Consider the following 22,104-nt stretch of genomic DNA (forward strand, 5'->3'; position numbering starts at 1 on the left):
GAAGTTTTACTCGAGTGGTACAGGAGAAAATAAGTGAGTGATAGTGATGGCAATATTTGCCCTGGTGGAATGTGTGTTGTGGTGTGGAAACCTGGAAGAGAAGATTTTCAGAATGTGGGTGTTTTTGAGGAAGCAGAAGGAAAGGGAGAAGTGGATAGATGGCAGCAATACCTGGGGAAGGCTGTTATAGGGCAAGAGGGAAAGAGTAGTTCTTACCTTGGGTAGAAAGCCGTGCTATCGGTCTAACTTCGAACGAAGTCCTGCTCCGGGACGGAGTAAGTGAGCAGGTCAGTGGAAGGAGCAGAGAGTAGAAGCGGGAACCAGAGCAGGAAGAGCATATGGCACGATGACATGAAGCAGGAACAGACTGAAGTCAGTACCTGCTACTTGTTCATGAAATGCAACGGCAGGCACGGATAACCTTGGTGCAAGAAAAGCCACATATATGGTATATAAACAAAATGTGTTGTCACTTATGAGAGCATTACTAGTACTTGATAGAGGGCTGCGTGATGAAAAACTCTGCCTATAGAAATATAGATTCCTTTGAAGGCTTGTGGCAAGCGGAAATACTAAAGATGTGCTGACGTGCACTTCTACAGGAACGAATCCCATCACCATGGTGAAGGGCTTCACTTGCTCAAGATTTCTGCTCTGGATGTTCTCACCCTTTAAGCATGACCTTTCAGCATCTATGGCACTACAAGTTACCGGAAAGGGAGACATCGGTCAAATAAGAACGCACCGAAATCTGCTAGTTGCAATATTGAATGAAAGGAGCAGCATTTATGGCTAGAGTAGGACCATACTTTGCTCGAGTTTGTGACCTTATACCAATGAGTCATATATATATGGAGGAGCTACATCCAAAGATGGAAGTTGATGGTTCAATCTGGACGGAACTGGCCCGAAGAGAACGCAGTACTGTATTCGGCGTCTATTGTATCATTCCGGACTTTTCATTCCGGTGACGCATGTCATGGGATCACGCAAAGTCGTGGATGACCCAAGTGGCATGCTGAGCTTCTAGAGGTCACCTGGTATCTCATCGGTCGCAGAAAGGAGAATCCGATGTGTGTGTATGGGCCGCGTCTTGCCATGGAAAATTTCATAGGAAGTTGAGCATAGGAACTTGAGGGTTAAATCAACTTCTTGCAGTTCGTTGAACCGCCAACTTGGGAGTCAGTCGGATATCCTCCATGGAATGATTCAAGAGTCCTTGTGCTTAATTCATTTTGAAGTAGTTAATATTCTCAGCAGTCGAAACCATGCCAATTCATAGTCATCGCGGAACGAACAATGGGGTGTTGGTCAAAGGCACATCATGCCATGTCATTTACTCATATCATGCCGTACTACGGATATCTAGTAATACAAAAGCGTTTGCCCATCCGTCCAGTAGCAACCTTTGGTATATCCATCGCTTAAGAAATTTTTAGAAAATGCTTTTATTTCGCAGCATCCTTGGGGACACCGCTCAGGCCCTCGGTAGCCTGACGGCCGACGTTGCTAAGGTCCTCGTTGGCCTTGGAGGCAGGGCCTCTCAGGCCGGAAGTGGCGCCGGTACCAGTGCCGACGGTAGTCTCGGCATCACCACCGCTGCCGACGTTGACCTTTGTGGCGTCGGCGGATTGCCAGTCGGAGGCGACGGGGGGCTGCTCGGGGAGGGGGAGGTTGGACTGGACCTCGCTGATCTTGTCGGCCTTGGATTGGGTCATTTTGGCGGTAGTTGTTTGTCTTTAAAAGGTCGCTAGAGAGGATGTAAGTTAGCGTTCTGTAGCCTGTGGGTGCTATTGGTTGGGGGCCATAACGGCCGGGGTCCAGGGAATGTAGCTCACTGTAGTTGATTCGTTGACGGGAATTTTTTAGAGTTTGATAGAAGTCGCTGGTGACTTTGATAGTTGTCTTGTTTTGTAATTGCTTGATGGATAAGAGAAAAACAACACCTTCATCGAGCTTCAAGAGAGGCTCTTATATGCAAAGCTGGAGGAGTATGAGCTCCAAGTCGGCCAGGCTGGAGCTTTCGGAGCCTCTACGGGCGCTGACGTCAATTACGTCAAGCAGGTGCAATTGCGGCTCTTTGCGCCCTCCTTTGCGCGGAATCAGTGGAGAACCACTGACGTTCATCGTCGATTGTCGCGGGAAGTGGAGAACATCCAACAACACTTTTGGGCGTGGACGGCGAATGGGCGATCAATGACACAAATTGGCAAGGAGCAAAAGCTCCAGACGCTTCGATGAGGCAAAAAGGCTACACATAATTGAGGGTCAAAGTGGTGCCTGGGCATGAACAGAGCGCGTTTTCCTCAATCAGATGCAAATTTATTTAGGGGTTGTTGGTATCGGCCGAGTGGGCTTTTTTTGTCAGCTTCTGTCACCCGTCCCTGAACGCCTTACTCCCAGAGTCCCAGCAGTGCCAACCATAGAGTCAGTCTGTTTCTTTTCCCAAAGTGCAGATGCGGATGCCGTCATGGCCATGTCGACGTTATGGTCCACCCCTGTCATCTTCCAGCCCTGTGCCAACTGCCAATCCTTTCCTTCGACCACACGCAACCATTCTAGCCCATTCTCTTGTCCGTTTCAGCTGAAGTTGCCTTGTCGCCGGTGTCGGGGTTCAGGTAGTCGGAATCCTCCGCCGCCTCATATTCTTGGATCAGGTCTGACACAACCTCGCGGGCCTCGTCGAACTCGTCCAGGTTCTCAGCAAAAGGCGCCGTCTTCTTGTAACCCTCCATGAAAGCATTGCGCTTCCGCATACCGTCGTATTGTCTCAGGATTCTCTTGAAGAGCTGCGAGTCTGTCAGCAAAACAGGCGCGTACCAGGGTCAAGATCGTGGAACTTACAGTTGCGATGCTTGTGTGGTTTGCCAGCATCAATCCACTGACGCGGTGGGCCATTGGGATGTAGGGGCTCCGCTTTGTGAGGGCCACTTGAATGCTGGCCGGTCCCCATGGGATAAAGGTCGCCAGTCGTCGTTCCCGGATTCTCAGCAAACTCTTGTGGACGTCTGTCGGATCCACTTCGCCCTGAATGACGTTCAGAATGGAAATGTAGCAGCTCTTCTTTCCCGGTTGCGTTGAGACCATGCGGTTCTTGGGCTGCAGCAGTCTTCGCATGACGTCCAATACTGTCGTTTTCCGCACCGTCTTCGCCTGCTCTACTTGATCGCCTGTGAATGGTGTGTATGCCGTCATTAAGAAATGGCAGCGGGGGGTGGGAATCAAGGAGGCCAAGATGCTGACCAAATCGTTGTGCATGTAACCTGGGTATCTGAGAGTTGTGGTGCTTGCAGACATAACGGTCGATACCTGCATTGCCCAATTCAGTATGTGAGTCTCGACCAGGAGAGCATGATTCCTACCAGCTGATTTGTTTGAGCAAACGAGGGCTCCTGGACGTGTAATCTGTCGGCTGCAATGCGTGACAGAGCTCCGTTGTCTAGCACCACTACGGAGTCGGCATTTTGCGTTAACCTTCTCATGGCGAGAACACTGTTGTAAGGGTGAACAACGACATCTCCGGCGTTTGTGGTATCAGGGAAGACGGAGTATGTTTGGATGATCTTTTTGGGGAATCGGTCGTTGAGCCGCTCGAGGAGGAAAGAGCCCAGACCAGAGCCAGTACCTCCCGCGATCGAGTGAAGCATCATGAAGCCCTGAAACAATTAGCGAGGGCCACACGGATCAGTCTAGGTTGCACGTACTTCTAGAGAGTCGCTACCATCAGCCTCGCGGTCGATCATCTCCATGATGTCTTCGTAGACCACTTCGCCAGTCTGATAACCATCACCCCAGTTGTTCGCAGCACCAACTCCATTTTTGCCAACATAAAAGTTCTCGGGGTTGTAGATATTCTTGTAGGGACCGCTTTGAATGCCTTGTATGACCTGTAGTTCCTTTAGCAATAGTACGATCTCTCGGTGGAACTCGTCGACGCACCCTTGGCTCTAGATCGACCAGGATAGCTCGTGGAATGTATCGTGTGTCGTCGCTCTGGTAGTAAAAGACGTCTTTGCGATCGCCACCTTCAGTAGCAAAGTCTTCGAGGTTTCCGTCCTGGTTGATGCCATGCTCCTGACAAAGCTGCTGCCAGAATTGGCTTCCAACTGTATGGCATTAGCTCCATTGCGCAGGACTGATGTTCTGTTTGGTGGGGTAAACTGACTGCTGTTGCCGCATTGTCCGGCCTGGACCGTAATGATTTCCCTACGAAACGAAGTCAGGACGAAATCTCGGCAGGTAAATAATGGCTTACGAAACTTACCTTGGCATTCTTGCAATGTGACGGCGGCTTTGGCGATGTTGGGCTCCAAAAACAGTGACCTTCCGCAAGCTGCCCGTGATATTGGACGCGACGGTGAGAGCTTATCGATAAGAAGATGCGCGAGACGCGCTCTGAGTGCGTTACGTAAGGCAGGGGGCAGAGAATGGCGGTGCACCGAGGTTGCTCGCAAACGGGAGTGCTACCCTGAGGCGCTAGGATTCTTCCCTTACCACATGTGCCACACATCAAATTTCAAGCCACATCTTGAGAGGACGGAAGACTCAAATGATGGATCTCCAATTCTCCATTCTTTCATTCACAGTGAAACAGCCCACGCGGACTGCCTAGTCAGGGTCGACACGCTCGTTCTTTGTCCCCTGGCCTTGTCCCTCCGCAATGGATCTCGGCGGCCTCTCTCTATCCGAAGCGAATAACGGACTTCTCCTCGGATCCCACGTCCGCACCAAGCGTTGAAGTGCTAGGGTGCGGGTGACATTGGTTGATGAGTGAGGATATCCATCTCAAGATACGCGGCCCTGTGACTACGGATTTGCCAGCCACGCCAGCCTACTCTCCTTGAGTTTGGCAGAGAATCAAGCACCGCTATCCCGACATACCTTGGATGGCCTACGTCTCAGATCTATCCGAACCCCTATTGAACACCCCCACGGCCCGGACATGCCATATGCGCGCAAAGAGCGTATAATAAAAGCCATCGATCCATAATTGCGGGATTTGCGTCGTCTGTAATTGTGGTCATTTCGAGGTCGCACAGTCGATAAAAGTTTGGCTTAGGACGTAATCTGGGCAGAAACGGGCCCCTGTAGGGCTCATGTACACTACTTACATCCAATGTACGCAATAGGAGCTCATTCTAGGTACCTTAGGTACGTATTCATGTCCGCTTCTGCGTCTTAGCTCCCTCTCAAGCATCTCATCTCTGGATTGATCCAAGCGGGCGACTACCGCAGACAAACCACATGGAACCGAAACGGCAGAGACGGGCAGAAAATCAATGCCTGTTCCTCAATAAGGTAGTTGTTCAACCGCGGATTCGGTGTCAAATGTCAATGGAAGCTCCATCTGCTGCACCGCGCCCGAATAGCGCAGGGAGCCACTGAAGATTTGGGCGTGACATCGGACTAAGGTGGCACGCCCCGGAGGGAGCCGCTAGGTCATTCCCCCTGTTCACCCCCCCTTATTCGCGCCCCTATTGGCGCCCATTGGCTCGGAGCCAAAGAAGCAATTAAGCCTCGCCCTCCACCAACGTTGCAACTTGCTGGGGATTTGCAGGCCGTCACAGGGATCGCTGGTCCTTGTCCCTCCCTTACCTTTCACTGCACTCCATCGCCCTCCCTGTCCCCCCCAAAACTGCGACAGCCCAAGGTTCCTGGTCTTGAGCATCTGAGGTTGTCTGCAGTCTGGCCGCCTATCCGTAAAGATACCTGACTTTAGCAGATCACGCAGGTGCAAAGATTCAAGGTGCTTGACTGCAACAAAACCGATCTTCCATCAACCCTGCAGCGCTTGCAGAAGCACACCCCCAGCCCAACCTTTTTTGGGGTGCTGCTACATTTCATTCTTTGGAAGGTGTCGTTTCTTGCCAAACCCGTCAGCTGGATTTTGGAGCAGCTGCCGGTGATCAACCACGAGCGCCGTTGTTGTCTCGCTTTAGCTTCGCACCTTCGAACCTCTCACCGACGGGTGTGTCTGATTGTCTCGACCACAATTACAAGACATCAGCCCGACCACCCCTCGACTTGATCTTGCAAACGCAAGCCCGACCCCTTGTTGGGCTGCTGTCTCTCATTCTTACTTCGGCGAGAAAGCCATGCTTGAGGTGTTCACACCGATCCACGGCTTTCACACCTCAATTTCGCGACCCGATTTACTAGAAACCTCGACCTATCCTCGACTCGTCGCCTACTTCTACGCCCTCCCGAATAACCCGTCACAATGACGAACTCGAGACGAGATGATTCGGTCTCCCCAATGACAAGAAGCCCTCGCGCGGCATCACCAGCCATCACGAGCCAGCCAGAGTCACTTGCTCCTCCAGCTCCTCCGCCGAAAGATGGCCCTCCGGCTCCTCCCCCAAAGGATCTCCCGACACCACAAGACAATCATACCCCGATCGATTCCACGGTGGAAGCTCGAGATTACATCAACGGGGGAGCACCTCATGACAGCGTGTCACCCGTTAACGACGGAAGGCGGCCGCAGCTCCCAACCCTCAACTCCACCGATAGCGTACGCCAGACTCCTGGTGGTTTGCCAGTGATGCCCGAGGACGATACATACTCCCCTGAGCCAGCTTCGCCGACCGATCGCAGAAGCGTACAATTTGCGAGAACAGACCAAGTTCTGGAAGCTCCGGCAAGCCATTCGCGGCAGCCATCATGGGATGACGGCGGAAAGTCCATTGGCTCTGCCTTCATTTCCAAACTGAAGCAGCTCACCGGCTCTGGTAGCATGCAGACCCTCAAGACGAGCAGCTCAGGAAACCTTAACGATAACGGTACGCCGCCGTCCATGGGGAGCTCGCCCACTACCGGCCAGTTCAGGTCGAGAATACCTCAAACACTAGACGAAGATGGCGGCAGTGATGCTGATGCAGACGTCGAGGAGACGGCTGACGAGGGAGCCACATCGGATGCTGTCAAGCCCAAGAAGAAGAGGAGAATGCGCCGCTCGAAAAAGCAACAGATGTCTGTCCCGAGTACCCCCAATTTGCGACATTTACCCGGCCCAGACTCGCCTGTCGGGTACGGCCGGATGGGCTTGCGAAGGCGCTTGAGTATGCCAGATCACCCCGAGCAGCAGCACGGCATGTCGGAAGGTGAAGGACGAGATCAGCTTGCGGGTCCCTCATGGATACGGTCTCGCAAGAATACCGGAGATGGCACTGAGAGCCCTGGAGGAAGAAGAATGGGCCACGTCCGTCGCATAACTGTCCTTGGTGGAGGCGGAGTATCGGATGGAGACGCGATCACGCCCAAAAGACCCTTTTTCGGCAGCGAACGAGCATCGACTTGGAAATACGTCAAGAACACCTTGAAGCTCCTTAGGCAGAAGAAAGAGGATCGTTTCGATTTCGCAAAGTCAGCAGAGCTCATGGCAGAGTTGCGAGCTGGAGCGCCTGCCGTTCTCATGTTGGCGAGCATGATCCAAAGGGATGAGCATGGCAATAAGCGAATCCCTGTCCTTCTCGAACAAGTGCGCTTGCGTATTACTGATAGTCAACCCGAGTCCGACGACGACAGCGAGCGGCATTGGGTTTTCACGATGGACCTTGAGTACGGCAGCGGCCCGAGTCGAATGAAATGGGTTATTATCAGGACTCTGAAAGACATCTACAACCTCCACGTACGATACAAGCTTGCGATGAGCAACGATAAGTACTTGCATGGACGCGCCGATGTCGGGGCCCGACCCAAAATGCCCAAGTTCCCCTGGGGCGCCTTCCCCTATCTTCGCAGTGCCCGTAATAAGGATGACAGCGAGGACGAAGATGACGCAAGCATTCGGGGCGACGATCTGGGTGAGGTCACCGCCGGCGAAGGAACTGCTGCTGAGGGTACCGCAGGAGAGGGTACAGCAAGCGAATGGGAAGGTGGTCGAGCTGGCCCTGGAGCTAGGAAGAAATCCCGCCTCGGCATGCTCGGTATGCGTAGGAAATCGACCGGATTTACTGAACCCGGAGACTCGGGTGGCGAGAACCAAATCGACCAGGTTCAGGCTCGGAAACGGTACTTTGAGCGTCAAAGAAGGGTGCTTGAGAAGTATCTTCAGGACATGATTCGGTGGTTGATGTTCCGTGCGGACAGTAACCGTCTTTGCAAGTTCTTGGAGCTGTCTGCTCTGGGAGTGCGCCTAGCTGCTGAAGGCAGCTATCATGGCAAAGAGTGCTACTTGCACATCCAATCCTCCAAAGGCATGGATTTCCGTCGAGTCTTAACACCAAAGAAGGTCATTGCTCGTCATAGTCGCAAGTGGTTCCTTGTGCGCTCTAGCTACATCGTCTGTGTCGAATCACCAGAAAAGATGAGCGTCTACGACGTCTACCTCGTGGACTCCAAGTTTCGCATTGTTTCCAAGAAAAGCACATTGAAACAGTTGTCCAAGGGAAAGACTAAGGCTGAGGAGAAGGAGATCGATCTGGCAGAAGAGGGCGATGCTGAAAAGCACCACACACTGACACTGCATACAGCTGAGCGAAAGGTCAAATTGTTTTCAAGAAACCAGCACATCATGAAGCAGTTCGAAGACTCAATAGCAGAGATGCTCAAGCAGACTAAGTGGTATGACACGAATCGCTTCGACAGCTTCTCTCCAGTTCGAAATGGTGTTTTTGCTCAGTGGCTTGTAGACGGCAGAGATTACATGTGGAACGTATCTCGTGCGATCAGCATGGCCCGAGACGTGATTTACATTCATGATTGGTGGCTCAGTCCCGAGCTTTATATGCGCCGACCAGCCGCTATCAGCCAGAAGTGGCGTTTGGATCGACTGCTGCAGCGAAAGGCCCGAGAGGGTGTCAAAATCTTCATCATTGTCTATCGCAATGTCGAAGCTGCTATTCCGATCGACTCTGAGTACACCAAGTATTCACTCTTGAACCTCCACCCGAACATCTTCGTCCAGCGATCTCCCAATCAGTTCAAGAAGAACCAGTTCTTCTTCGCCCACCATGAAAAACTTTGTATCGTCGACCACGATGTCGCGTTTGTCGGTGGCATCGACTTGTGTTTTGGCCGTTGGGATTGCCCGCAGCATCCGATTACAGACGACAAGCCGACAGGTTTCGAGCACAGCGAGCAGCCAAAGGATGCCGAGCATTGTCAGCTCTTTCCCGGCAAGGACTATTCGAATCCCCGTGTGCAAGATTTCTTCAAACTCGATGAGCCGTACGAAGAGATGTACGATCGAAGCAAGGTTCCCCGAATGCCGTGGCACGATATTGCTATGCAAGTTGTTGGTCAGCCAGCCCGAGATTTGACGAGACACTTCGTCCAACGGTGGAACTACGTCAAGAGAGGCAGGAAAACGACTCGCCCTTTGCCGTTTTTGCTGCCGCCTCCTGATGTGAAGATGCACGAGCTCGATGCCCTTGGGCTGACGGGTACCTGCGAAGTTCAGATTTTGAGGTCATCCGCCAACTGGTCTCTGGGAATTGAGCACGTCGAGTGCAGTATCCAGAACGCGTACGTCAAGATGATCGAGGATTCCGACCATTTCGTTTACATTGAGAACCAATTCTTCATCACGAGCACCGAGGCGTTCAACACAAAGATTATCAATCGCATTGGTGATGCGCTTGTCGAGCGCATCATCAGAGCTCACGAGAACGATGAGGACTGGAAGGCATGCATTGTCATCCCTCTCATGCCTGGCTTCCAAAACACTGTCGATGAGCAGGAAGGTACCAGTGTTCGTCTCATTCTGCAATGCCAATACCGCAGTATCTGCCGCGGTGAAGGATCAATCTTTGAACGTCTGCGTGCTGCTGGTATCGAACCTGAAGAGTATATCCAGTTCTACAGTCTACGACAGTGGGGCAAGATTGGTCCCAGAAATGCCTTGGTCACCGAGCAGCTTTACATTCATGCCAAATGTATCGTGGTAGACGACCGTGTTGCGCTTATCGGTTCCGCCAACATCAACGAGCGGTCCATGCTTGGAAGTCGTGACTCTGAGCTTGCTGCCGTTGTCCGAGACACCGACATGATCTGGTCAACAATGGCAGGCAGACCCTACCAAGTTGGTCGGTTCGCGCATACGTTGCGACTCCGCCTGATGCGAGAGCATCTTGGCTTGGATGTAGACGAGATCCTGGAAGAAGAAAGGCAGGCCGAAATGGACCGCCAGGCCGAGTACGAGGCAGAGATGGATCAGATTTACGACGAGGAAGCAGAGTCGCCTCCTGTCGCAGGGCCGAGTGCACCGCAACCAGCCAGCAAACCGACCAAGCCAGCAATGCCAGGACAGGCTGCAAGCTTTAACCATGATGCCGCAGAGGCGGAAGCGGCAGCTGAGGAAGCGTCGTCAGTATCCTCTTCAGACAAGGGCAAGGACCGCGACGACCGCGTAACCGGCAACGAAGCACACGACCTAGAAGTCGCCGGTTTTGGTAAAGACCACTGGAAGGAAGCAGCCCAGCTCGGTCTTGATCGAGGAAGAGACTCTGTTATTATCAATGGCCGTGAGGTCCTTGTCAACAACGTGAACTCTGAAGGAAAGGGCACTTTGCAATCGCCGATGCAGCCTCACGAGCGGAAGCCGTCGGCTGATCACCACACGGAAGAGGAGGGCGGAGTCAGTAACGATGCCCTGCCGCCGATACCAGCTCTCAACAGACGGACTACAGACCAACTCGGCCTGCCTCGCACGGCTGGGCTTCCCACACTACCTGCTGTAGACGATACTGACATTGGCGGGCCCCCTGTTCACTTGGACCAGAGTGGCCAGCCGACCAACGGGCCACTGCATCCTCTGGCTGCCGACATTAGGCAAGCGCACATTGACAAGGATTGCATGCGTGACCCAGTCAACTCGACTTTTTTTGACGACATCTGGAACAGGGTCGCTGAGAACAACACAAAACTGTACCGCCGCGTTTTCAGATGCATGCCCGATTCAGAAGTGCTCACATGGCCTGACTACCGAGAGGCCGTGTCCTATACCGAGAGGTTCAGACAGAGCATGGAGGGCCATACCAAGACCGATGACGGAGACCCCAACTTGAACCGTCACCAAACGCCTGTCAGCGGAGGCGGCGCCGGTATGGGCGCGCCAGGCCCCGGAGCTATTGCGAGTGCTGTGGCGGATAAGACCGAAGAGAAGCTGCACCTCAAGACCAACCACTCGAATCACCCGAGAATTGTCATTCCGGCGGATGACGACGACCTCAACGAGAAGAGCGAGCACCCAGGTTCCCGAGGGGGGCTCAACCTCAACACAGACGTAGAAAAGGCGGCATCATCAAAGCGCCCACAGGATGATCCATCGCCCATTCTTCCTGCTGGAGACGTTCCCTTCCCGGCCTTTGAACCAGGCCCCGCCGCTGAGGCTACCATGTTGGAACCAGCACGAGAGAAGAGTAGGGAAAGAAGAACAACTTTCTCTCCTCTAGAGAAGCCACCTTCGAGGGATGTGAGTATTCCAGCTCAACAAGCCCAAGGGTCGGTTAGACGCCGCCGACGGGCCACTACTAAGGGCAGCCGGCGCGGTATGCCGCCTGAAGAGGTGCTTGGGCGGGCCGAAGCAGAGGAGCTACTCAGCATGATTCAGGGGCATGTCGTCAATTTCCCATATGATTGGCTCCTGACTGAAGAACAAAACGGCAATTGGGGATTCCAGGTGGATGGTGTTGCGCCGCTTCAAATCTAGTAAGTCTCCATCTATCGTTCCTGCACGATAGCCAGTCCAGTGCTAACATCCATTGCAGCAACTAGGTGTTATACACAGTTCAGAACGGTCTCATGGACCTGCTGGATAAAGCCTCTCTGTATGGCTGAACCATTACATGATGCGTCGATGCACAGGACGGAGTCAGGGAGGAGCATCTTGGCGTCGTGGGTACTTTCACTGTATTGATTCTATTTGTATGGCTTCAGCCCTTGTTTTTACAGGTATTGTACACATAGTTAAATTACAGCCTTTATTACACCTTTTCACTTACCCAAATAGCGCCTCTGCAGCCCGCCCGGATGACGCCGGTGAGTAACCAGTGCGGCTCCGCCTTCTTGGCGTCATGCTCGACGGCGTGGTCCAGGTGCTCCAGTTCTTCATCGCGAATCCGCCGCAGCGTCTTGATGAGCTCAGTGAACTCGGGGCCGACATCGTACCCTTCAGCTTCCCACTCTGTGACCATTTCGATGAGGGTTCTGATTTGGTTGTTGTAGTGATCGCCGATTTCCGTCTCGACGGCCTCTGTGCATGCCATAGCCGCTTCGCGACCCATTACTGCGGTACTCCAGCCCAGCCCAGTTGACATTAGCTGCCACAGAGGGTACAGCGCAGTCGGTCGCACGCGATGCTTGTGAATGAGGGCGTTGAACGTATTGAGGTGGCCCTCTTCTTGATCGTACATGTGTGCCATTAGAGGTCGAAGATGCGGATGTCGATTGACGATCGGCGGGGTCTGAGCTGTGTAGATTCGGGTGGCAGCCAATTCTCCAGCTTGATTGACTCGAAGCTAGACGAAGTCAGTATGGGGGTTCTCAACTGTACACAACTGCACAACTTACTGCTGAAGACAGGAACTCCCGCTGCTCTTGGGTCAGGGGCTTTCGCCGGGGCGGCGTTCCTGCACCTTTTGCTTCGGCCTGCGCATTGGAAGTGCCGGATAGCTGTCTGCGCGAGATGCAAACACCCGGCGCATACGCGTTTTGCGCTCCAATCCTTGCGATGCCGCAGCAGGGCCTCAGAGTCGATCTTACTGAAGCCATTGTGTGATTTTCGTAGGTGAACAAGACCCCTAAGGAACTCGGAGCACAAACTCGGCCGAAGACAAATGGAAGATGTCAATGACATCGAACGACTAGACCCTGTGGATGCCGAAGCCTTTGTCAGCGTTGATTGGCTGGCTGATGGGTAGATCGGATGGACACAGGCCGACGCTCCGACTGCTCCACCCCTGTGCAGACGAATGACATAATCTGAGCCAATCAGGCACGCGTTCGCAACGACAATGGCCCAAGGCTGTGAATAGGAGCCAGACTTTCGAGTTCTAATTCTAACAACCTTACCACACAACCGCCCGCGACCATCTCCCGACCATTCACCTCTCTACACCGAGTCGACAAAGCAACTCCATCTTTCCGCAACTCAAAGTAAATCGTATTCATTTCTTGCATCGGTAGCCAACTGCGTAAACCGATCGATCGGTCTTGAATCACTTGATTCACCCGGCACACCGGCCTGAAAGAGCTCCCAGCCCCTTAGTCGAACACCCGATCGTAACTTACAATGGCCGATATTGATGATGAGCTTTTGGCTCTTGCTGGAGGCGGAGAGTCCTCTGACGAGGAAGAGGAGGAGGTGATGTCTGAGGTGGAGAGTAGGGCGCAATCCGCGTCACCACCACCCAAGGCGGCTGCCAAAAAGTCCGCTGCGAAAAAGGTGAAGAAGCGCGCTGGGGGAGGCGACTCAGAAGAAGAAGGAGAGGCGTAAGTTTCTCCCGTTTCGTAATACACCCAGGCGCATTCCTACCTCTACACTTGAGAAATTCCACCAACCTTGAGCTTCACCTTCGACACATTGGATCTTAACATCTCAGCTCATCATCACACGCGCAACATTGGCTTTCCATTGCATTACCTGCCATTTGCATCACTGACAATGCGCCTCAGCTCTTCAGCCCCCGGTAGCCCCAACTCAATAGGATCCGCCGCCATGGACGAGTCCGACTCCGAGGCCGAGCCGCACAGGGCGGGCCAAGACGATGACGAGGAGGATAAGTACCCGGTCGACGGCATGTTCAAAAGTCGCGCCGAAAAAGAGATGGTGATGGCCATGCGCGAAGTCGAGAGAGAATCACTGCTCGCAGAGCGACAAGCCGAAATTGAGCGTCACAGACAGAATCGTATGCTGCGCCAGCTCGTTAGCAAGCAGGAGAACGAGGAGAAGAAGCAGAAGCTCAAGAAGCGCAGCGCCGACGCTGCCGATCTCGACGACGAATCGCGCACGACAGCGCGGCCGCGCACCGACGGCAAGACGTCAGCGATAGATGAGCTGCGTCGTGCGCGTGCGGAGAAGGTCGACCGCATACGTCGTCGCGAGGAGGAGCGTAAGGGACTCAGGTCGCCGCGCGACGACTACCAAGATGACAGCGATGAGGGAGGCGATTACGAGGAGAACCAACGCCGCCGGCATCGCAAGTCACGATCGCCGGAGGATGAGATTGTCGCGCGCGAATTGCCGCCTCCAGACATTCGGGATTTCGAGCGCATCCGCGTCGGGAAGAGTCGCTTTGCGGAGCACTGCTTCCACCCCAGTTTCGAGACGACTATGATTGGATGCTACGTCCGCATCAGTATCGGGCCTGACCCCAAAACGGGCCAGGACGAATATCGCATGGCGCGCATTCAATGTCAGTTGGCCCCCGAGGTATTGTTGCTGACAAGATGCTGACATTTTACAGCCATCACGGTTGGCAAGCCATATGCCATGACAGGTCCTAGTGGCGCCTTTGTAACCGATCAATATGTTCTGGCAGCTCATGGTAAAGCGGAGCGGCCCTTCCCTTTCATTTTCCTGTCAGATCGGCCATTTACCGAGGTGAGTTTACACTTCAGACGCCTTATACGAGAGGGCACCCAACTGACTGAAGCAGCGCGAATACAATCGATACGAAAAGGTCATTCAGTCTGAGGGCCTGGCGTGGCCCAAGAAGAAGACCCTAATGGACAAGATTGACGACATCAACGCGCTCATCGCGTACCATCTCTCCACCACCGAGATTGACGAGCGCATCCAGCGCAAGGCTGCGCTCCGCAAGAAGTTCGATCCCAAGCTGCGTGAGCGCCTCGCCCAAGATATCGAGGTCGCCCGCGCCCAGGGGAACACCAGAAAAGCAGAGGACCTGCAAGAGCAGCTCGACGACCTCAAGACGAACGTATTGGCTTTCAAGACGAGCCTTAGCGAGACCTCGTCTAAGCCCAGCGCAACATCGCAGCAGGATCGGTTAGCTAACATCAACCGCCAACGCCGGCTGGAGAACGCCGAGAACGTTAGGAGAGCACAGCTCAAGGAGAAGGCTGAGGCGCGCAAGTTGGAGGCGGCGCTCGAGAGAGGCGAGGACATCAAGAACGATTTGTCGCGGCGGTTGCGGACGAAGGCGAAGTTCATCCACGATGCCAACGACACGGGCAGCAAGAAGGTAAAGGACAGCAACGCGAGCACACCCGCCAATGGCACGCCCAAGATGGGCGCTCAGGAGAAGAACTTCTTGCCCAATTTGGTCAAGCTGCAAGCTGCGAACCAGGAGAAGAAGGGCATCCCGACGATTCACAAGCCGCTCATGGACGATGACATTATCGGTTCCCTGGATCTCGATATTGACATTGACATTGACTAAAGAAGGTCTGTCTTGCAGAGGGGAATGGTTGTGTGGTTGCGAGAGAGGAATGTGGCCCGGCTGGAGACTGTGGCGGGATGCTATAAAAGTTTCATGCTATAAAGGGGCACAAGAGGGTTTGTGGGTACAGAGGCCCGACATCATATGGCACCTTTCCAGCGCAGTGGTTGTAGAGTAGAAAAAAAGCGTTTTGGCAAGGCTTTCTGCGTGAGCGAAGCAATCGACGCGATAGAGCAGACAAGAATGAAACAGACTGCGCGAGCATTCGTCGATATCAAATTCTCAGTCACAATCTCATGTACCTCAGTAGCCCAAATTGTTCTGTAGACCGTATCCTGGGCATGAGGCCCGTTGTTTCCCGTCTATCTACCTAAGTGAACCTGGAAGAGAAAGGGTTACGCGGGACGCTACTGCAGACTCGTCCACCGCGGGGTCGGACTTAAGGTCTCGCCCCGCGCCGGTGGTCTGGGTGGTGTGCTATGTGAGCTGCGGGGCAATGGATGCGCCAGCCCACAGTACCTAGGTAGCGGAAGCCATCCGTCCCAAATTCCCATCTGCACCCTGCCCGGGTTAAGCTTCAAGGCAAAGGACGGCCCCGTCGGCGCGCATTGGGCTTCTGCACGTGGGCGATGCGAACCGGCACCACCGCATTCGAGTTGCTCCGAGGCACCCCGCCAGCTACGTAAGGTAAGGCGAGGCAGCTAGCTGTACGTCTTGTCTCATAGTCTTTCCTACCTTGGACATCCAATTGTCATGTTCGTCGTCGTCGTCAACATCCCGTCCTTTGAATCGGCCCACGACTGCGCGCGGCTTTTACGGGGTTAACCCAAGTCTTCAACACCTCTAAACCTCCCCGAGTCCGTATGCGCTAGAGTATGCGACGACTACTTTACGTCCATTTGTTGACTGGTACTGACCTCTTCTCCCCTATCTACCACTAAGAAAGAATGCCATCGTTTCGTCGTTGAAATCACGTAAACTCATAGTCTTCTCCTTTCTCTCTCTCCTCCAGACGCCTACCTTTCTGCATAACACCATTCGGCCACTTGCGCTCATAGACCACCATCTCATTAGATAGGAGTGCTTTACACCAGGCTGGTCTGTTCGTTCATAGACGCACTCTCCCGCATACCGTTAGAAACCTAGATGCGACAACGAGGACATCTAGCAGCAGCGGCAATGACTCCCGAAGCGAAACCGCTCCTGGGAGGCGAGTCCTCCAGCCCGTCAGGTACAACTTTTTCTGTCCCTCTTTTCTTCCGACTTGCACGTTTCCCTCCAACGGTGCCAATGGCTAATAAAGGTCCCAACAAAGCAGCACGCTTTACATCCGCCCTCCCAGTCACCACCACCACCACCACCTCAACCCGCGGCGGCGCGCATCATCTACCCCAAGCAATAGCCCACCGCGGCTTCAAAGCCCAATACCCCGAAAACACCCTCCTCGCCTTTCGCACCGCGCTCGACGAGGCAGGCGCTCACGCCCTCGAGACGGACCTGCACCTCTCGCGCGACGGCGTCGTCGTGCTCTCCCACGACGGGACCCTGAAGCGGTGTTTTGGGATCGAGGACAAGAAGATCAACGAGTGCGATTGGGACTATCTAAAGACGCTCGAGACGGTCAGGGAGCCGAGGCAGAGGATGCCGAGGCTGGAGGATCTGTTGGGGTTGTTGGCGGAGGAGGGAGGGGGTTGGGTTTTGCTTGATATCAAGGTAAGGATTGCCGTTCCTGGTGCTTTTGAGTTGGTGTGTTTGTGGTTTGGGGTATTGGTGTTGAAGGTGGTGAGAAGAGGGCGCGGTGCTGGGAGACGAAGATGGAAGATGCTGACGTGAATGTAATCGTGTAGACCGACGATCCCCCAGCAGAACTCCTCGGCCGTGTAGCCGACGTTCTGGCCTCCACGCCGGGCCCCGTGCCGTGGAACGAGAGGATAGTATTCGGATGCTGGAACGTAAGTTGAACCCTTTTCCTCCACCATCTCACTAATCTCACCACTTCCTTCACCAAAATGAGCAAACAAGATAAAGGGTACTAACTCATCGTGATCAAAAAGCAACCCTACATCACCCACGTCCGCACGATCCTTCCCAACTACCCAATCTCCCTCATCTCCTGGTCCCCGCTCTACGCCCGCAACTTCCTCACGCCGAAACAGCCGAACCTCTCCTTCAACATGTTTCAAAAGTCCCTCGTCGGGCCCGTCGGCAAGTTATTCATCAGGGACGTGAAGAAGAACCATCGCCAGCTGTTCGTCTGGACGGTCAATGACGAGGAGTGGATGGAGTGGAGTATCCGCGCGGGAGCGGACGGTGTGATTACGGATGATCCAGAGTTGTTTCGGGAGGTTTGTAAGCGGTGGGAGGGGACTGGGTTACCTGCGTCTACGTCGTCCACGACGTCCACGACGGCCTCGGCTTCGTCGAGAGAGCGTGCGTTACTGGGAGAGCAGCGTAGTGAGACGGCAGACGAGGAGGACGAAAAGGCGAGGGTGGCTAGGCGGACGGGCCGGGTGCGCGACGGGACGTGGAAGAGGACTGCGAGGTTGTATCTCGAGGTGGCGGGGATCCAGGTCCTTGTTGCGGTGTTTACGCCCATTCTGATGCTCGTCGCGCGGTTCGGGGTTGTGGGGCCGGGTCCGAAAGCCGCCAAGGCGTTGAAGTTGTGAGATGGAGGGGACACGCGGAACGATGTCTTGTTTGCCGATCTTGAGAACTTACTATAGGGTGATGAATCTCGCGAGATAGATCAATACTGCGAAAGAGGAGAGAAATGGCCTAGGAGAAGTACACCCATATATAGAGAGATGGAGAAGACGCTAGAGAGTAGAGTCCAGTCGGATGATGAGTATGATACATTTTCAAAGAGAATAGGTTGCCTGAATAGCTAGAGAGGCAGGGGAAGCACAAAGATGGCACTAATTACCAAATGTAGGATACGGGCCATGTGGATAGGTTTACTAGATAGCGTAGAACTTGACAAAACAAACACACATTTTCTCTAGACTCTGAGTCTCCCGCCAGTCCTGTCCAATGTTATACTTCCGCATGGGCACAGGTTCAGTTATCTAGGCGTCGGAAGACGGCACCATGAAACAACAGGTTCGAGGCCTCCCTTGATCAAGAGAGAAATTGTGCAAGCTCATCGAAGGAGACAATATTTGGGTAAAGCCTTGATATGGCCTTGAGCAGGGACAAGAAATGCGTAAGGCCTCATCATGTCTTGTTAAAACAGACCGCTAGAGTCACGAGAGCATTCCATTCAGAAACAACAGATAATCAATATTCATGTCCAAGAGCCTGCTAAGTTTCCCCATTTCCCATGTCCATCTGGCCGTTCAGATATAAAAACCCTCCAAATAAACCCCATAAAGAGAAACAGAGCCATCGCTATTTAAACCCTCCAAATCACGCCATAGAGAAACACCCCTCGCGCTCAAAGTCCGTAATTCCCGTCAAGCCCATCCAGGAATAACCCATCGCTGTTCCCATTCCCGCTACAAGACGCGAGCAACGCATTCCGGTACTCCAAACTGCTCACGCTCAAATTTAAATCACTCGTCGCCAGGTCCTCGCCCGAGGACAGACTCTCCTCGCTGACACTCAACACGCTCTGCGGCGGCGCCGGATTCGTTCCAAAGTCGCCGATGTTGAAGTTGGCCAGGTCCCAGCTATCAGGGCTCCAGCTGTCCAACCCAGTCGACGATGACGCGGGCGTCTCTCCCATATTAGGGATAGTGCCGCCACCGCCGCCGTAGATTGCGTCGTAGACATTGTTGAGACCGCCGTCCATGGAGCCGAGAAGGGCCTCCCATTCAGAGGATGAGACGCCGGACACCTTTTGTGGTTGCTGTTGCTGATGCGGTTGTTGTTGCTGTTGTTGTGCGTAAAGGCTCTGGTGCGCCGCGGCGAGGATGTGCTGGTGTAAACGAGCTGTGGTTGGCGATGGAGGTGATGAGCCGTTTGGTGTGCTATTCAGAGACAGATAGTCGAGGTTCTGCTTGGAGGACGTGCGGATGCGGCTGGTAATTTGTGACATGGAAAGACGCTGATCTCGCCGCGCGGGGACGTCTTGCTGCTGCTGTTGCAAATTGTCAAACGACGGTTTCGAACGGGACCGGTAAAGTTCTGGGCGATTTTGGATGCTCGGCATGGTCATCCGGCGCATCTTCTCCTGCTGCTGAATCAAGTCACTCTCGCTAGCAGCGGCGCTCGGAAGACGACCCAGAATCCGCTGAGGAGACTTCTTCTTGGCCGCTGGTGCAGGGGGCGAAGACCTCTGCGGTGCGGGCATGGACGCGGACGCTTCCGGAGTCTCTTGCGGCGGAGTGGGCAGGTTCTGCTCATCGAGTCGAATGAGGAGGCCGGCCACACGCTTGAGATCGAAGGAACCAGGTGCCTTGGCCTTTGTGAGAATGTGGAGGACGCTGTTGACGAGGCGCTCCACATCCTTCAGCATCTTGCTTTCCGGCTTGAGCTCAAAGCTCTGGTACATGAGGGTCATGCCGCAGAGAACGAGTGTATCCGTCTTGTTGAGACAGAAGGAGAAGGTCATGCTACGCTCCTCGAGCAGCTGCACAATCTGAACAACGTGTTTGCTGGACTCGCTGATGGAGATTAAAGCAGGTGCCGCCTTGCGACCGAGCGAGGAGCCTACGGCAGGGCGGTAGATGAGGATCTTGGTATAGTAGTACGCGAGAGCAAGCAATGGCGACCGGCTTCCGGTTACATCAGTCGAAGGCTTGTCTTGCTTGAATGTAAGCTTGAGATGTGTCGGGAGTGACTCGTTCCATTCGTCGAGCTCGGCCTCCATGGCAGACATTGACTGCAGCGACAGCTCGTGAGAAGTGGCGGCGGGGTAGTTCTTCTCCATCACCTTGGCTAGGATTCGGCAACAGCGGAAGAGGGCGAGCGCGCTCGATAAGCGGGTATATTCGCCAGGGAGCGTTGGCTGGAAGCCCTTCTCGGTAACGTACTCGTCATCTGTGTCTGAAGGATACTCTGTGTGGATCTCATCCTCCTTGAGCAGTTTCGGCAGTCCAAGAATGGCACCAGAGAAGCTGTAGCCGTTAGTCAAAAAGTTTCACTTGGTCTCAGAGTAATGACACTCACCAATCCAACGTGTACAGAGTCCAGAACACCTTCTTGCGAGTCTCAATTGTGAGCGCACCGAAGGAGAAGCGCTTCTGGCTCTGGTGGAGGCCGAGTCTATGGGACAGCCCCACCGCAATGCCCTTGTAGTGCTGCAAGCGCTTATAGTCTGCTCTCACGATGCAGTACAATAGAGCCAACTCGAGACATTGTAGGGTCACCATAGTGTTCTCCATGAGGACAGCCTCGACAGCTCGCTGCCATTGTTGCTCACACGCTGCAATCTGCTCGAGATCGGGTTGGTCGCTACCCAGTGCCGCGATGCCAAAGACGAGGTACAGCTGGGCGATTTTGTGGTTATTCTTGACCTTTTCGGGGTCTGATACGAACTCCTCATAGATGTGGAGGAACGTCGGTTTGTGCAAGACGGGGAATAGGGGAGCCCACTCTTGGAAGTAGACGTTGACGCAGCGATCTGAGAACAAACGCGGCGGCACTTTGAGCGACTGATCAGGCGTTTTTGGTGTCAAAGGATGGCATCCCTGAATATGCAGGAACGCTTCTGGGTTGAAATCTGAGCATGACTTGCCGTTTTCTTGCATCTTGCGCTTGAAAGCCTCTGTATTTCATGTTAGCAAAAAAGCCCGTTGATCTATATCTACATCGCTCGGGCCGCCTATGCGGAAGGCGGGACGAACGGGTAGGCGCATGGAAAGAGGCGGTACGAACCGATAAAGGCACGGCCACTGGAAGGGCCCATAAAGTACGAATCCGAATTCTCGACGCCGAGTAACAACGGCGACGCCTGCACGCGGAAAGTATCTTCCTTGGCCGGCGACCCCGCGTCCTTTCTTCCGTCCGATGCCGACGCCGGTGAATGGGCCGATACCGCGACGGAAGGACTGCGCATGGTCGTGTGGCTGTGGTTTCCGTGCATCCTCGACAGCATGTCAATCTTTTCGTCCTTCTCGTCCAACAAGTCCTTCAGCTCCCTGACTTCGGTTTCCAGCTGGCGCACGCGCTCCTCGAGAGACTCTGTGTAGCCACGGGGGAATGCGCGACGGCTCAGTTTGTCGCTCGTGCGGCACTCGAAGCCCACGTTGGAGCATTGCGAGCATGTCGGCCTGATTCCGTCGCAACGAATCTTCTTGCTTCGGCACCGGTCGCAGGCCTGTGCTATGCGGCTTTGCGAGCTGGTGCCCACCTTGATCACCTTCATGGGTAATATTCCAGGCATGGTGGCGGTATTCCCCTCTGTTTTCTACGTTTGAACAGTCCTTTTTGGTGATTAATCCGGCAACGGGCAATTCAAGACGGGTGACTGGCGTTGACTAGATCAGCCTCGGAGGCTTCGGCGGTAGCTTTTTTCTTCTCTTTGGATTCGTCGTTGGGTAGGCTCGTTTGGGTATTTTGGACGGGCGTGCGGTAGGTTGAATGATCTTATACAGATGAACCACAGATCCTCCTCAAAGTTATGGCCGGGCGGTTTCGTAAATCGTCGTCTTCGTTGGGGGTTGTTGCAGGCAGTTGGTATCTTTGGTGACTAAGAAAGCAGGTCCGCGAGAACACCGATCTTCCCAACCGAGATGACAAAGATGACAACAAAAACAAGAAAAGGAGGAGAGTGGGGATTTGGTCTGGTCTACAACTCGGAAGCGGCGGGTGAGCAGTA

At 53.9% G+C, this 22,104-nt stretch overlaps 7 protein-coding genes across 7 annotated transcripts; 3 read left to right on the forward strand and 4 right to left on the reverse strand.

Annotated features, from left to right (window-relative positions):
• Positions 1 to 1,448: 1,448 nt before the first annotated feature.
• N0V96_005004 (uncharacterized protein) lies at positions 1,449 to 1,718 on the reverse strand (the record flags this gene model as incomplete). Its single annotated transcript, XM_053198983.1, has 1 exon — positions 1,449 to 1,718. One exon carries the CDS (start codon positions 1,716 to 1,718, stop codon positions 1,449 to 1,451), a length of 270 nt encoding a protein of 89 aa, XP_053043562.1.
• Positions 1,719 to 2,558: 840 nt separating this feature from the next.
• Positions 2,559 to 4,272, reverse strand: TUB4 (gamma-tubulin; the record flags this gene model as incomplete). The annotated part of the gene is made up of 7 exons (XM_053198984.1): positions 2,559 to 2,789; positions 2,845 to 3,309; positions 3,363 to 3,656; positions 3,705 to 3,887; positions 3,940 to 4,106; positions 4,166 to 4,206; positions 4,265 to 4,272. The coding sequence occupies 7 exons, from the start codon at positions 4,270 to 4,272 to the stop codon at positions 2,559 to 2,561; spliced, it is 1,389 nt and encodes a 462-aa protein (XP_053043563.1).
• A 1,948-nt stretch (positions 4,273 to 6,220) lies between these two features.
• On the forward strand, positions 6,221 to 11,653 carry SPO14 (Phospholipase D1; the record flags this gene model as incomplete). The annotated part of the gene is made up of 1 exon (XM_053198985.2): positions 6,221 to 11,653. One exon carries the CDS (start codon positions 6,221 to 6,223, stop codon positions 11,651 to 11,653), a length of 5,433 nt encoding a protein of 1,810 aa, XP_053043564.1.
• A 274-nt stretch (positions 11,654 to 11,927) lies between these two features.
• On the reverse strand, positions 11,928 to 12,714 carry COQ7 (ubiquinone biosynthesis monooxygenase Coq7; the record flags this gene model as incomplete). Its single annotated transcript, XM_053198986.2, has 2 exons — positions 11,928 to 12,461; positions 12,514 to 12,714. The coding sequence occupies 2 exons, from the start codon at positions 12,712 to 12,714 to the stop codon at positions 11,928 to 11,930; spliced, it is 735 nt and encodes a 244-aa protein (XP_053043565.2).
• A 520-nt stretch (positions 12,715 to 13,234) lies between these two features.
• RTF1 (RNA polymerase-associated protein rtf1) lies at positions 13,235 to 15,344 on the forward strand (the record flags this gene model as incomplete). Its single annotated transcript, XM_053198987.2, has 4 exons — positions 13,235 to 13,434; positions 13,618 to 14,357; positions 14,409 to 14,545; positions 14,601 to 15,344. The coding sequence occupies 4 exons, from the start codon at positions 13,235 to 13,237 to the stop codon at positions 15,342 to 15,344; spliced, it is 1,821 nt and encodes a 606-aa protein (XP_053043566.1).
• A 1,290-nt stretch (positions 15,345 to 16,634) lies between these two features.
• Positions 16,635 to 18,010, forward strand: N0V96_005009 (uncharacterized protein; the record flags this gene model as incomplete). The annotated part of the gene is made up of 4 exons (XM_065757281.1): positions 16,635 to 17,057; positions 17,192 to 17,296; positions 17,399 to 17,689; positions 17,915 to 18,010. The coding sequence occupies 4 exons, from the start codon at positions 16,635 to 16,637 to the stop codon at positions 18,008 to 18,010; spliced, it is 915 nt and encodes a 304-aa protein (XP_065614050.1).
• A 767-nt stretch (positions 18,011 to 18,777) lies between these two features.
• On the reverse strand, positions 18,778 to 21,669 carry CAT8 (DNA-binding transcription factor cat8; the record flags this gene model as incomplete). The annotated part of the gene is made up of 3 exons (XM_053198989.2): positions 18,778 to 20,401; positions 20,454 to 21,051; positions 21,162 to 21,669. The coding sequence occupies 3 exons, from the start codon at positions 21,667 to 21,669 to the stop codon at positions 18,778 to 18,780; spliced, it is 2,730 nt and encodes a 909-aa protein (XP_053043568.2).
• Between the last annotated feature and the right edge of the window lie 435 nt (positions 21,670 to 22,104).

The sequence above is a fragment of the Colletotrichum fioriniae genome (assembly GCF_027942845.1).
Source record: "Colletotrichum fioriniae strain IMI 355084 chromosome Unknown scaffold_5, whole genome shotgun sequence".
Taxonomy (NCBI): Eukaryota; Fungi; Ascomycota; class Sordariomycetes; order Glomerellales; family Glomerellaceae; genus Colletotrichum; species Colletotrichum fioriniae.